Source organism: Apteryx rowi, unplaced genomic scaffold, assembly GCF_003343035.1.
Source record: "Apteryx rowi isolate R43461 unplaced genomic scaffold, aptRow1 scaffold_198, whole genome shotgun sequence".
Classification (NCBI taxonomy): domain Eukaryota; kingdom Metazoa; phylum Chordata; class Aves; order Apterygiformes; family Apterygidae; genus Apteryx; species Apteryx rowi.
The window spans coordinates 511,635-526,950 of NW_020448285.1; the positions used below are offsets into that span (position 1 = coordinate 511,635).

At 36.2% G+C, this 15,316-nt stretch overlaps 1 protein-coding gene across 1 annotated transcript in view; it reads left to right on the top strand.

The window, feature by feature from the left end:
• The window catches only part of CNTN1 (contactin 1), an 85,856-nt gene that overhangs the window by 33,128 nt on the left and 37,412 nt on the right, over positions 1-15,316 (top strand). Inside the window, exons 13-17 of the mRNA XM_026062998.1 lie at positions 747-764; positions 3,423-3,543; positions 5,710-5,868; positions 9,410-9,559; positions 13,194-13,264. Coding sequence (XP_025918783.1) covers positions 747-764; positions 3,423-3,543; positions 5,710-5,868; positions 9,410-9,559; positions 13,194-13,264 — 519 coding nt within the window. The remainder of the gene's footprint in view (positions 1-746; positions 765-3,422; positions 3,544-5,709; positions 5,869-9,409; positions 9,560-13,193; positions 13,265-15,316) is intronic.

The following is a 15,316-nucleotide window of genomic DNA, read 5'->3' on the forward strand; positions in this document are numbered from 1 at the left end:
TAGTTAAAAGAAAAAAGTGTTCCAGAAATAGATCAAGAAAACTAGCATTCATATACTGGATCGGTCACTGATCCAACTCATCTATTTGATCATTACAATAGCACTTGTGTCACATGAACTTGGTACAGGATAACCTGCATTTCTCTCTGATATTACTTGACAATCAAATGAAATATTGCTAGGCAGAACTGAGAACTCTTTCCTTATGTGCTGAGTTCTTGCTTTTATCCAATCAACTCTTTATCTCAGTAATTTCTTAAAGAGATGAAAAAAAATTGTTTTTCATAGATTTCATTTTGTGCTGAAAGTTTATGTCTGCAGAATTTGACAATTGGTACCCAAAATCCTGACCCAAGTTTGGAAAAGACAAGGATAGTTTCGTCTGGCTATTTTAATCTCCCTCCAAATATAGACACTTGCAACTGGCAATGTAGCTTCAGAATATTTGAAAAAGATTTAAACTTTATTTTTATTTTTTCCTTCATTTTCAATCAGGAAAGATAAGCTGGATGACTTAGTTCTATTTCATTCTTTCAAAATGTCTAAAGACATTAATGGTATCTCTTAATATTTTATGTAGTACTGAAGGTTTTTGTTGTTCTCAGTGATGAAAACACTAGTTCTTACACTTAAAAATTCAGTAATTTCTTTTTCACATATCATTTTGCTTCTAAATTCCTTTGTTCCTTCTTGTGAAGGTTTCAGGATTGCAGAGAGCTATTTCAGTGTTTGTTTTTTATAACAAGATGAAGTTTCAAAACAATGTGGAGTAAGTTAGGAAATGTGAATGTTGCCCTTTTTGGTGTAGTGTGGTATTGATTTATCCATCTGTTAATGTTTTGAAACAATTTGACTTTTATAAAAGCAGTCAGATATATTTTTGAGAGGATGACTGAGTTTTTTTAAAAATACTTTGAAGACTAGCACATGTATAACCCTGAGGTTTAGCCTAGTAATCCTTTTTGGAATAAACTGCAGAATAGATAAAATATTTCAAATGTGTTATTTTTAAACATTTGTATAAATGTATTTCTTAATATAAAAAGTGTTTTTCATTAAGAATAGCTGTGGAATATGTAGTGGTCTGTGTTCTACTCTTTGTTTTACAGGTGTACATCTAGTGTTACTCAGTGGGTTTGCAGAAGTGTCATAGGAGAATAATATTTTACTCAGTTTGCATATCTGTATGACCACAGGCAGCTGCAGATAGCGGGCATTATAGCCATCTGAAAACATGGCTGTATATTTTTCTCCAAATGTAACCATTTAGACACTTTCTATCCAGTGTCCATATAAAGCTGTTGGTTTTTTTTTTCCTTTTTGTTTGTTCCTGCAAAATAATTAAACCCTAGAATATGTTTCGGGGGTGGAGTTGGGGTAGAAAATTCTTACATATGCTCCATTAAGAGGTTTTAACTCTTTGTACCTTCAAAGCAAGAGCTTGAAATTTGCTGTAAGAGCTTGTCATGTTGTCAGAACATACATTTTGCTTTTTACCTAGTCAACTTACAGGTCTTTGATCATTAACAGACGCTTTTAATATTCGTGTCTCTCAGTCTCAGTTCCTTCTCCAGAAACACTCTGGAGTTTCTCTAGAGAGGAACACTCTTCTTGGGAGTGCTGGGTCCAGTCCTGGCTTCCCCAGTACAAAAAAGACATGGGCATTCTGCAGCAAGTCCAGTGAAGAGCTGCTAAGATGATTAAAGGACTGGAGCATCTGTTGTATGAGGAGAGGCTGAGGGAGCTGGGACTTTAGCCTGGAGAAGAAAAGGCTCAGGGGGACCTTATCAACGCTTATGAATGCCTGAGGGGAGGGAGTAAAGCAGACAGAGCCAGACTCTGGCCCAGAGAAAGGACAAGAGGCAATGGGCACAAACTGAAACACAAGAAATTCCATTTAAACATAGGAAAAAACTATTTTTACTGTGAGGGCAGTGAAACACTGGAACAGGTTGCCCGGAGAGGTTGTGGAGTCTCTGTCCTTGAAGATTTTCAAAACCCAACTGGACATGGCTGAACAGCCTGCTGTAATTGACTGTGCTTTGAGCAGGGAGTTTGGACTAGATGATCTCTGCAAGTCCCTTCCAACTTCAATTTTTCTGAGTTGATGATTCTGTGATTTTTATTCAATATTAAATTGTTTCCCTTAAGTTCTTGATGCCATTTCACTGGTTGCTGCGAGGGCCAGCTGAGGGGGATGACACAGTCAGCAGGGCAGGTCCAGTGACAGTTACCAGGGTCAGACACAGCCCAGCGACCACCGGGCAAGTCCATAGCGAGGAGGCAGGCCCAAGGTCAGGCCAAGAGACCAGTCAGGAAGTCAGGGTCCAGGTCCAGATCAGTTGGGCCCATGGCCAGGCACAGGCATGGCTGTGACACAGCGGGGGCAAAACAGTAAAGGGTTAGCTTAAAAGCAGCTCCCATGGGAAGAGGGATCAGTCCTGGCCGAGGCCTCCCTGCGGTGCTGGCTTCATGCCATCTGTCCAGGGTCACCAAAGGAAGGGGCAGCCCCCAGCTGCGCTATGTTGGAGTTGGCCCTGAGCCCCAGCAGCCAAACGTCCAGGAGGGGGATGCTCGCAGGGCCCTCAAACCATCCTCCAGTTCTCACACTGAGGTCTTCAAGCAAGCGCCTTCACACTTTCTCCAGTGTTGTACGACCCATTGCAAATATGCTTCATCACCCTCCTTCAGCCTTCTTTTTAGACTTGATTTACCATAACACTAGTAATTTGAGAATAGGTTGTGAGTCAGTATGTTTAACTAGTGCATACCATTACATTTACTGCAGTTATCCTTTTCATTACCAACACTATTTTGCAGAATGGAATCTAGTCTTTTCTCTAAGAAACTGGGTCACATGTTGATTATTATTGTTTCTTTGTGGTCTCTGTCTTTTAATGTGTGTAGTGTCTTAGTGTCTTTTATTTGGTGTTTATTTTGGCTTTGATTGTAATCTCTCTGTGATAAAAAGTTTCTTACTGTTCTAGGTTTGCAAGGGAAAAAGCAAAACAGTATTCTGGTCCTTTATTAGGACTCCATGATATGGTTATAATAAAAATGTGCATAGAAAAGCAAATGTTATTATAGAGAAACCATTTGACTGCCATTTACAAAAAATTTTTGATGAAATTTAATGTTCAGAAATGTGCTTCAAACATTGAAATAGTAATGTTGGCTTGTGAAAAAGCATTTTTATTTTTAAGACATCTGGCAAAGAGCAACAGTTCTTCAAGAAACACAGGACGCTTCCCACAGCTGTCATACAAATCAAATATATCTCTGAGGTGATCTGTTCTCAAAGAAAACACTTGCTTTCTAGAAATAGCAACCACTATATATCAGTTGGGACATATGTGTAGATAGATAGCACAGAGATATATAGGGATGTTTGCCAGTTTCATTAAGTACTATTTTTGTAACAGATTAAATCCAATGGTGAACTGCTCATTAAAAACGTTCAGCTGCGGCACGCTGGAAGATACACATGCACTGCACAGACAATTGTTGACAATTCTTCGGCTTCAGCTGACCTTGTTGTAAGAGGTAAGGTTTTCCAGGTAAAAGCAAAACATTGCTGTTTTTCATCTAGATAAGCAGAGTGTTTCTGGTTGTTTAGAATATTTTATTTCTCATCAAGAAATGACAGAGACTAAAAAGAAAGAAAATTATCATATGAAATCCTTACAGTCTACTCAGGATGCTGATTATATTCCAAACATTTAGATATCTAAATAAGCATGTGCTCTCCTGAAATTCAATGAAGATTATTATGTGTATTTTCCTGATGCTGAAATAATTCTTAGATAGTTTAAGTTGGTGTCCATTATATACAGCCAAATAGCTTTTAAGTATCTTTCAATTTATCCATTGTATAATATTTTTAAGCAGCCACTTCTAATTTTCTGTAATGCTTTATTGTTTCAATTGTTGTATATTAAACTAATCCTACATTTAAAGTACCCTAGTTTTCAAATGATAGAAACAAGGACATTTGGAGCTAATGTTACCATTCCATTGCTAACTCATTCTTCTGTCCTTAAGTATTGCTGTGGTCTCAAAACACTGTGCTTGTTCATATGATATATATCCTACAAGATATGTCGCAGTGCATACTTTCAATGGGGTGTGTTAATTTGTGTCCTTGGAGCATTTTACTCCTTTTTTTGCCTCCAAGTATAACATGTTCTGAAGTGCTAATGCTCTGTAGTGTTGACAATTTCTAAGCAGACATAATTTGTACTTGGGACTGGATCGCTACCATGTTTTTCCCACATTCCTGTTATGTTATATAGCAGCATATAGCAATGTGTCCTGATTCTGAATTTCTGTCATCTGAGGATGTTGTAACTTCAATATTTTTGCACTTAATATCAGTGAACTTACTTAATTTAATCAGGACCAGCTTTTTGTCACTATGCTCTGAAAAGATGCATTACATGGTTCCAGATAATTAAAAATTTGCAAAGCTTTTCAGGCATTTCTTTTTGTCCCCAATAGAAATAGAATATCTCACAGAACCATTTTTAATGGAGATATCACTTTTGAGACTTGAATGGAATTACAGTCTGAAGAATCATTGCCCATCTCCTATCATGTTCTGGAGGTGCTACACTTAAGTGCCTCATTTATTTAAATATTTCCAGTGGCCTGTCTTTGTATCTGTGCCTGGAACTATACTACTACTGAAAAAAATGAAGAGCTCTATTCCCATTTAGTGCCTTCTCCTAATAATGGCACAGAAATTAGTGACTCCCTCATCCCCCAAGTCCACACAGAGGTCAGATCCTTGAGGTACACTTGCAGCAATTTTAATAAATACTGAGAGACTTAGGATCCCCATGAAATGCAATTCTGGCTGCCTCTTTTCTTTGAGAACTGGGCTGTCTCAGTGGTAATGATGTCCATCTTAGGTGAGGGGTCTGTGGCTGCTGCTTGCAGGTTCGAGCGTCACTTCAGAAGTGTAAGACCAGCCTCGATCCATTCTCATCTTGACGAGATTCAGTTCTCTTCAGTTGGGCTTATTGGCTCAAGTTCACCTTTGCGTTAACACAGTATATGGGCTGTACTTTAGAGCTAGTGGTCCTCTTGCCAGCTTGTACCTTCAGCGTGAAATGATCATATTTATTTCTTTTTAAACAATATATTCTTTGAGATACCAAGCTAAAGTTTAATACTTTTAAGGTTTAGAGTGGGATTGCTTGCTGGGTAGAAGGATAAGGTATCATACTTTCGAGGTATGATTTTTCTCATGTATAAGTCACAAGCATTTAATTATTTCCATATAAATTTCAGTCGAAACCAATATGTGACCACCAAAAGTGTATAATCAAAGTGGGTTAGTGATAAAATCATCATTAGGTGGAATTTAGAAAAGAAGATTTTATGATTTTTTTTTGATTCTGAGTTCACTGGATTTTCTAAAAAGATCAGCAACAGTTAAAAGTGTCACCTCTTACTGAAGAAAATCCCAATATTACTTCTGAGGCAGCAGCCATGGAAGTTGCATTTGGTATTTTTTAGCTGCAAATGCAGTTATCCTCTGAACCACTCTGAAGAATATTAAAAACTAATTATATTTTTCAAATCTATTCTTAAACAGAAAGTGAGACTGGAAAATGTCGTAGCTGATCAATACAAGTAGGAAAGTTAGGAAATTTTAATTTTTAGAATATGTAATTTGTGAATTGAATTACGAAATTTTTTTCTCAGGTCCTCCAGGCCCTCCTGGTGGTATAAGAGTAGAAGAAATTAGAGACACTGCAGTAGCACTTACCTGGAGTCGTGGAACAGACAATCACAGCCCTATTTCTAAGTACACTATCCAGTCAAAAACTTTTCTATCTGAAGAGTGGAAAGATGCTAAAACAGGTAAGAGTAATGTCAGGTAAGAGTAATGCGAGAAATTATGAAGTCATAGGTTATAAAGGGCTTGGCTGTTAGAAAACGTGGCTAATCAGAAAATAGTCACAGTAAAAGGAAACCAAGGATGCTATAAATGTCTGCTACAGGGTTTGTGAGCAGTACTGTCCTATCAGTACTTTGCCAGCAGGTTTGTTCCAAAGACTAGGAGAGCCTGAACTTTATATAAAGATATACAGAAAAGAAGGGGCTTTTTCTTCCCCTCCTGTTTTACCTCTTCCCTTGTTGTGTAAACATTCCACATCAGCTACTAGAATCATAAAAAAAATTTAAAGGATAATTTTATGACAAACAGATGTCCTCATGTCTGTATTGATTATGCTGAAAGTCAGGCAAAATTGTCTAATGTTTCCTGTGAGAAGAGCAAGTTCCAGTTGCATCAAAACTGGCACCCCTAGAGAAAACATAGCTAAGAATATCCTTCTAACCACTGGATGTCATCATTGTGCCACATAATTGCAGCTGAAGAGGCACCTATCTGAACACACGGCATGCTAATGTATAATATATCTTTGTAAAATTTAATGCAAATGCATAAACTATGAAAATATTTTAAAAATACTATTACAATTATTAAAAATTGCTACACTGGGCTGAAGTAACATATTTCTGTCATATTCTCCTCTGCATATCTAACAATTTACTCTATGAAACCATCGACATCATGGAAATAGTAAGAACTATTTATATGCAGAATTCTGGCCCAAGAAGAAAGCTGTGCAGATTCTGAACTGGGAAAACAGTTCTTCCACACACAGGAGAGCTGAAGACTAAAACTGCAGTATGTTTGAATGCTTTATGATGGATAGCATTGCTACATGCAATACAGAACTGTCACATAAATATGATTCATTATACCACTGTAATAAATTATAACTTAAGTTCCTTTCTGTGGAATTAGAGCATCACATACTCATCATTTCTTAATATTAACAATAGGAATACTTTCAGGTATTGTTTTTCGCTTAAGTTCTCCTTTGAAACTACAGAGATAGATGTCAAAGAAATAGTTTGACATACTGATCTCAAAATCTCTGTGACATCAGTGAGAATTTTGGGGAGTAAAAAGGTGAAAATTTTAGGCCGACTGCCTTAAATCATATTTCTCTTCCTTAATATGTAGTTCTATCATATATAATTATTTCCAACAACCAGCATTAGTTTATGGCTTATGTTAAAGTAGCTAGGAAAACAGAACTAGAATGTCCTGCAGTTCCTTCCTATCTCTGGTACCATGTTAAGTAATTTCTGTAGAGTAGATTTCTATGAACTTTTTAAAAATAACCAAGGCAAAAGTTAAAGCTGTTCAAATAACTGATGATTTGTTTCCCTGGCGATATATGCAAGAAGGAGAATCCCTTTAGATCAGTCTCCACTGAATCAAATTTACTTTTTTCCAGAATAACTTATCTTCATTTCCATTTGAACTTTTTATTTTTAATAAAGAAAATACACTTGGGAAGAAGATAAGTTCATGAAAAGATACAAGCAGAATTCATAAAGAGGAGGTGGCAGCTCTGATATTGCCTCCTCCTGTGCTGACTGGTTCTGGAACTAGAAACATTTGTGTAGGAGATATGAGAGCTGTTTTCAGATCCTCTGATTTGGAGCAGATGCTTGAAGCCCTCTCACTTCTCAGGAAGATTCCTTAATTGCTGAGGCTCAGGCATGATGGGATGCACTTCTCTGCATCTCTAAAGTTCTTCTGCTTTGTATAAATAATGAGACAGTCATTAAGGCATAGAGTGAGACTGTGAGTCTTGTCCTGTGACACGTTGAGTGGGGTTTACATCTGGAGTGGGACAGGGAGGAACCTAGATTCCTAAATTCCTGTTTTAAGAAGCTAGTGGGAAAGATAGAAACACTTCATTTCTGAAAAGTTGAAATGAACCATTTCAGTGTTTCCAAAATCATTTCATGAACCACGTTGAGTAATTTTGGTCAATAGATGATTCCCTGAAAAAATAAAGTCATCATAGTAATCATTCCTGGCATTACTGCAAGTTTTACTTCATTTGTGGGCCCCTCCCAGTTTGGCTCAGTGTTTACTGTCATGAAAGAAGCATGATAAACAGTCCAAACTGATCTCTCATCAGGATTAAGGCTGTTATTTAATGCTTTCAATTTTCAATGTGTGGAACAAAAAATACATTTTGGCATTGCACTTCTGAATTGTTATTGTTATTGTTATTACTATTACTATTACTGTTTTTCCCAAACCAAATCCTTTATCTCAGGTTGCATAATATCAAGTGTACTTTATGAAAGAAGTGTGTCCTACTTCACAATGTGGAAATATGTGTGAATAAGTTATATAATACGTTGTTTACATTTATGTTGCTCCTTCCAGTTAAGGGGATCAGAGCATTTTGGAAGGATTAATTCTCACAGTGTTGATCATTCATGATTATTCTGAGAAGATGGCACAGTAAGATTAAATTAAGAGATTGAAAGCAGTCCAGAAAAAGGAACAACAAATTCATATCATGTCTTGGATACCATGGAAGATCACCATGGCTTTATTAACTGGACAGAAAAATAATTTGTGTAAAGATAAGGGAGGCTGGTGGGCAAACAGAAAGAAAATAGAGAGTGCTTCTCTTTGTTCTGCAGTACCTCGCTTTGGAATGAAAAGTTTGATTAGGGAAAGGAAAGCTCTCTCACGATCTAATGCTTACTCTGCTATTACTTTTTTTGCAGCCAATTCACTCATATTTTAATTCCACATTAGCTGCTTTCCCAGCACAGAATATGTCATTTCTCATCTCCCTCTGAACCTAGGATTCTTATTTGACAAACAACTCTTGGCTCACTAAAGGAACTAAAAACCTCTGTCTTCCTACAGCTGCAGACTAACAATCCCTACTGTCTGTGAATTGTAGACAGAAAGAGACCCAAGAATTACACATTTCATTTACTGTAAAAAAACTCACCCTTTTGAGAATAATAAATCTTTTTAGCAGGAATTGTAATAACACTATCTTCATTGAATCAGAACTAGATAGCAAGTCCTAACATGCTACTAAGAAGGTGCACCAAAATCTGACCTCATTTTATAAACCACTCCTTATCCACTTATGATGGATCCCTACATTTGCACATGTCTATCCCTTGGCTATATCATGAATTTTTATTTTATTATTTTTGCATTCCAGATTTCTCGTTGCATTTGTCTGTAGGTAAAATGAAGTTCTACAACTACGCTATAAGGATATCTCGTAGTTAAATGTATTTCTCTTGTTAGTTCATACCAGAAAAAACTTACAGGCTTGTAAAGGTTTATCCAAGATAATGTCATAGTTTCCAAATACCCAGTCATTGCCAGGAGTGCTCCTTGTAAAATGTGGTATCACTTGTGTATAACATCATGTTCCTTCCGTTGGCTCTGTGTGAATGCAGAGTAGCGACAATTTTGCAGAAATCAACCAAATTACTGGCTGAACTTATTGTAAAAATGCTGTTTTCTAAAGCAATTTTTTATTTCTTTTAGAGCCATCAGATATTGAAGGAAATATGGAGGCTGCTACAGTGATTGATTTAATTCCATGGATGGAATATGAATTCCGGATAATAGCAACAAACACTTTGGGGATAGGAGAACCTAGTATGCCATCACAGAGAATTAGAACAGAAGGCGCTCGTACGTAGACAGAAATTGTCTAGTTCTTTTTTTTAATGTGCTTTATATTCTCACATTTTTATTAATCCATTTTGTAATTTTATTTGAAAAAAGGATTTTAAAAGATTCAAACCCAGGAAATGTTTTTCTGGCCACCCACTACTATACACTGTAGCAAGCAAATACCAAACTGTCCAGATGCACTAAAATCAAAACAGAAAAAAAGAACAAAATAGAAAATATTTGAAATAGTAAAATGTTCAGTTGCTCTTTGACTTGTATTGTAATTAAAGAATACAGGACGGGATGTGTGTTTTAACTGGATAATGCCATTCTTCTGTGATTGAAGGTTTGGTCTGGTGTCTTCTCATTCCATGTCAAAGATGTGACATTATCCAACACAACACATACCCTTATCTGTCTAATTGCTCAGTGTTAAAATCTCAGAACCCATTTAAGGATATCCTTTAAGCTTAGGCAGGTACATTATAAAATGAATTCTCCAAAATGAGGAATTAGATGTTGTACTTATTATTCAAGATAATACATTCCATTTTGACTGTAAAAATGAGATAACAGCAGTGCTCTGGGAGGTAATATGTCACTGCAGAAAGACTGTGTCCAACAAAGCCTGTATATCAGTATATCCTCCTTAACACATATTAGCACCCATTTGCATCCCCAATCCATTTATAATTTAGTAGCATTTAATCTGTTGTCCCATGGCTTGAGATTTTTAACTAAAAATGCAAAACCAAAATGTAAGAATAAAATTTTACGGTTGGACCTGCTAGGTTTGTTTTGATTAGATATGCTTTATCAAAATAAAATCTATTTGCATTGCAAATTTCAAAACATTTATTAAAAAAGACCCACATTTGGTCCATTAAAAATTATATTACATAGGGGGAAAGGAAATAGAGATTGGTTAAATTAATCTAGACAGGGAAGGAAATTCTACAAAATGTTAATACTAAAGTAGAAGGAAATTACTGCCTATAAAATTGGCTATTAGCTTTATATGTTTTCTGACTCAACAACTGTATTTAAACAAGGCCCAGGGATCTAAATGAGAAATCTACTCAGGCTCCTTGGAGAGCCTGGCTCATAATAGACATTTTTGCTTTGCTGAAAGAAGGCAAAAATAATGCTCACAGGTGGAACAATGGTAGCATCCTGCAGTCTGCCGTGTGCCACATATTCATGGAGTTCCTTTTAATCTCCTTCCCAACCTGAAAAAAATGGCATATCCTCATCTTTTGTAGCAGGATGTAATGTTTTTGCAAGATGTGGTCAGTTGACTCATTCCTCATGCCCCAGCACCATTGTCATCTCTGTCAGACTGTGACAGACATTTTTGGTGAAACAAAGCAAAATGTTAGTGCACACCTTCCTAGGCAAAAACATGGGAACTTCTTGCTATGCCAAAATAGAGTGCAAGTCAGTAATGGTCTAGAGATGAACTTCTGTGTCCAAGTCACCTTCCTGCCAGGAGCTGGAATTTGTTATGGGCAAAAGCAATAGGATTTGGGCAGCCTCACAGGGTTGCACTGTCTGGACTTCCAGGATACTACAGAACCAGTACTGTGTGTGAGTTTTCATGTAAACCTCTATTGGACACATTTCCTGAAGAAGGTAAATATTTCATGGCACAAACAGCAACCCATGTCCACATGCTGTAATTATTTTAATAGCTGTTCTGTGTTACACAGCAACTAACCTCTCTGTTACACTGTATCACTGATAAATTATGTTTGTTAAACTGTAATGTTATCAGTGTCTTTATCAGTTCTAAAGTCTCTCTTCTTTGCATTTGGATATAACTTTAATTTTAGTAACTAGTATTTTTAGTAGCATGCTAAGGATGTGTGCTATGGAAAAAAGATTTGTTTTTTCTTTCTTAATAAAATCTGCTTGTTTCTTCAATAACACCTATATTTCACTATGACTTCTTGGAATTCAGTTAGTCAAAGGCTACTTGTGTGTATTGAAACTTCTAGACACATTACAGAATTGTGTTGCTGTCTGAATTAAAAACCTAGTTTTAGTGGAGAGACAATGAGGGAGATACTCCTGAAAAGGGTGATTTAAAAGACTTTAGCCAATCTTTTTTTCTTCTCTGGCAGCCTGTATCTTTTCTTTGACTACATAAGCATTCTAGCAAACCTCTGCTTCTAACTTAGTACCGAAGTTAGATAGCTCATAATAGACAGGGTGACTTCTGTATATTTCAGTAATAATAAGGTTGGGTAATAAGGTAATAATTCTGGAAAAAGCTTCCTCTTGATTTGCCATGATATATATGTTTGGCCTCATTTTCCAGTGATCTGTGCTCTGGAAGGCCAGAAATAAATAGTGCACACCACGCACCAAATACTGATTACAGTTTCAAATTTTTTGTTACTTTTTTTTTCTTTTCTAAAAGCATTAATTCTTCTCTGCTTTTCTTTTCTCCTAAGTTAACCCTAATAGAAGGCCTTAGTGAGCATCTTATTTAACAGTGGGACAGCACACAGGAACTGTCTTCTTAATATCTTGTGGCGTTCACTGAGTAGTAGGCAAAATGTCTGATGATAAAAGAATTTTTAACACAAAAAAACATGTTCATGTAGTTAGAGCATGTAGTTAATGCATGATCACCTGTGGCATATATAATGTACTGTAGGCAAGCTTAACCATCATTTCCTAAGTTTTCAGTGGTACTTTGTGTGTCCTTAATATTGAGAGACAGCAGAGACAGCAGTACAAAAAAAACATGGAGGATAGCAATGAAATCATCATATTTAGTGCAAAAACATTCCTAATTCCACAGCTCTTGTCAAATGTTTTATGCATATCAGCTTCTGAGAGAAAAGACCCTGCATATCTTAGGAAATGCCTATATTTAATTTTTGGGTGCTTACTGTATTTGAGAGAATTTAAGTACTGACAGAGTCTTACAGAAATAAGAATACAGGAATGACTTGTAATGAAGTCTTTGAGAATATCTTGCTTTACCACTCAGTTGTGCACTAATATTGATCTCTCAATCAACACGGTTTCTTTCATTACATGGGATATCAGTATGAAATGCAATCAGTCAATGACTCTAACTGCTATCCAGCTTCCATTCTGAATATCTACCTTTGCCTACCAACAAGACATCTGCCACTAATCTGGATTAAAATAGGATCAGGATGCCAATACTTCAAAGATTTATCCATGGGTTTAATTTCACACATTGTGAGTAAATCCATTGAAATAGATGGAACTAATCAGAGTTTGTTATGTTAAATACGTGTTCGAGTCCTGGGTGCTTGAGCTCTCAAAATAGCAGTGTGTAAGGAAGCATGGGAACACTACCCTGTGCCTCACTTAAGATCTATGAGGAGTGTTCCATTTCTGAATAATAAATTAAATATTTATAGAGAATATGGTTAAAAAGAAGAATGATTGATTGCTAGCTATGAGTAGAACTGGCATGTTTCCTGTGACAGTAGCAATGCGTTAGTCTTGGCAAAACCGCAGACTCTCACAGCTATTACAGACTATCATTACTGTAATTGTGTGGGCACGTGTGCTTGTTGGCCCTGCTAATAAAAAGAAAAGTAAATAATGATTTTTTTACTGAATGGGTATTCTGGAGTCATTTTTCTTGTTTCTTTTGTTTTTCTAGCTCCTAATGTGGCTCCTTCTGATGTTGGAGGAGGGGGTGGAAGCAATCGAGAGCTGACAATAACGTGGATGGTAGGTATTGCACTGCGATGGCATGAAGCATATAGTCCCTTGAGTCTGATCTTGCTCCTGCTGAAACCAGTGGAAGGTTTGTCACTGGCTCCTGTGAATGCAAGATTTGAACACAATGTGTAGGTTTTCAGACTTCTGTCATGAAAACACATTAAAAGGAATGGGGAATATGATATTTTAGATGTTTAAGTGTTGGACATTTCCAAAATATGCTCTAAAACATACTCATTCTCTGAATATGTTTTGAAGAGATTGAAACATAAGAGGTACAGGTTGTGATAATGCATTGATATAATTGCATTTGAAGAGGCTGCATATTGTATCTTTCTTCAAGGCTTTTTTTGTTCTGAAGTTACAATCTAAACAGCATGAAGATTCACTCAAATGCAATTAAAGGTATAAAGTCTTAATGATGACTTTAATGTTCTGTGCACAGATGTATAGGCTTTATAAAAGAGAAGGACAATTACATCATCATTCTATAAACCAACCCATTATAATTAATAGGTAGACTTTCTTGTATATTGACAATTGATACATTTTATTTTATGCTAATGTAAGTGGTAACACAAAAGAATGTTGCATCATACCGCAGCTCAGCCATTCCTCCATTCACTGATATCTTTGTTCCTTATCTGTAAGCCATTCATTTCTCTTTACTGGTTGTCTATTAAGCAAAATGAAGAAGGGGGAAAAAGAGAGAGATAAAAAATAAATCACAGAAATAATGGAAAGAAAAGATGACATAATGACAACAGCAACTATTTCATTGTTTTAGTAGGGATCTGCCTTATGAATGTACAAGTTTTAATGAATATATATATTTCATTCTTTTTGTACTTCAGGTTGATACCTCTTTGGAAAGGTTCTCAAGTATGACACAGAAATAGTCAGCCATATCTTTAGACCAAGGGATTTGGGGGTTTTGTTTTGTTTTTTTAATTCAAATCAAAATGCTTATTTGGTCTTCCTAAGTATTTTAGCAATGAACTGAACTACAGAAAAAAGGTCTTAAGTTTCTGAAGAGGATGAGCTACACTTGTGTTAAAATAAACTGAAAAGTTTATTTCTCAGTTCCAGTAACAATAGGTTGGAAAGTGGATGGCTTCAAATTGTTTCCATTTTGGTCTTTATTTATTCTTTGAAGACCAAAAAACAAATAAGAACACAGGCACTGAACAGTTGTACAAGACCTAGATTATTTTATTATTTATTGACAAATGCTGTCTCATAAAAGCTTTAACAAGTCACAAAGCTACATTTTAGATTGCATGTAAAGACCCATGTTCATGGCATTGTTGTTACAGTGAAAACTTGGCTGTGACTAAATTGAAAAAAGAAAATTATAACCATGAGGATAGTGACTAATGCAAGATCTGAAGAACAAGATCATTTCATTCTTTCTTATAGGCTCAAGTAGATTTATATTCCAATTATTTATTACCTAATGTAAGACTGTTTCCATCTGTTCTATAATGAGTAGCTTATTTAGTTAGGTAAATTAAGCAGGGCTTCAAATATTTATTTCCCAAGAATCTTCCATTACTATGTCTAGCAAGTGTTTTTGAATAGAGACATTAATTTACAGACCCCATCTGACACAGGGTAGACAGACACAAATGTATCTATCTGTAAGTCTACGATAAAGGTGTATATTGATTCCCCCAAATGTGCTGAAATTTGCATATGCTACTTAAAGTACTTCTTAATTAAGTAGAGCAGAACAAAATATGTGACAGGTTCACATGTTGCTGCCAACACCCTTTCAGCTTTTGCTGTGATTGATAAGCCCAAGTTGAACAAGACCGCCAGAGATGCAATCACAGCTCTTCTAAGTCTTGTTTTGAAAGAAGAGCAGAGAAAGAGAGGTGGGAGTGGCATGCCCATCCTTCCTCATTTTTTCTCCATTCGTCTTTCCCTCTTCCATTCTTTTTTCAAACAGGTTTTGGGGAATACTGCAAACTGTTCAGCCACTTACACCTAGTTATTTTGTGTAACTGTTGGGGGGCAAGCTGCTTTCAAATCTTTTATAGGACCTTCCAGAACATAATT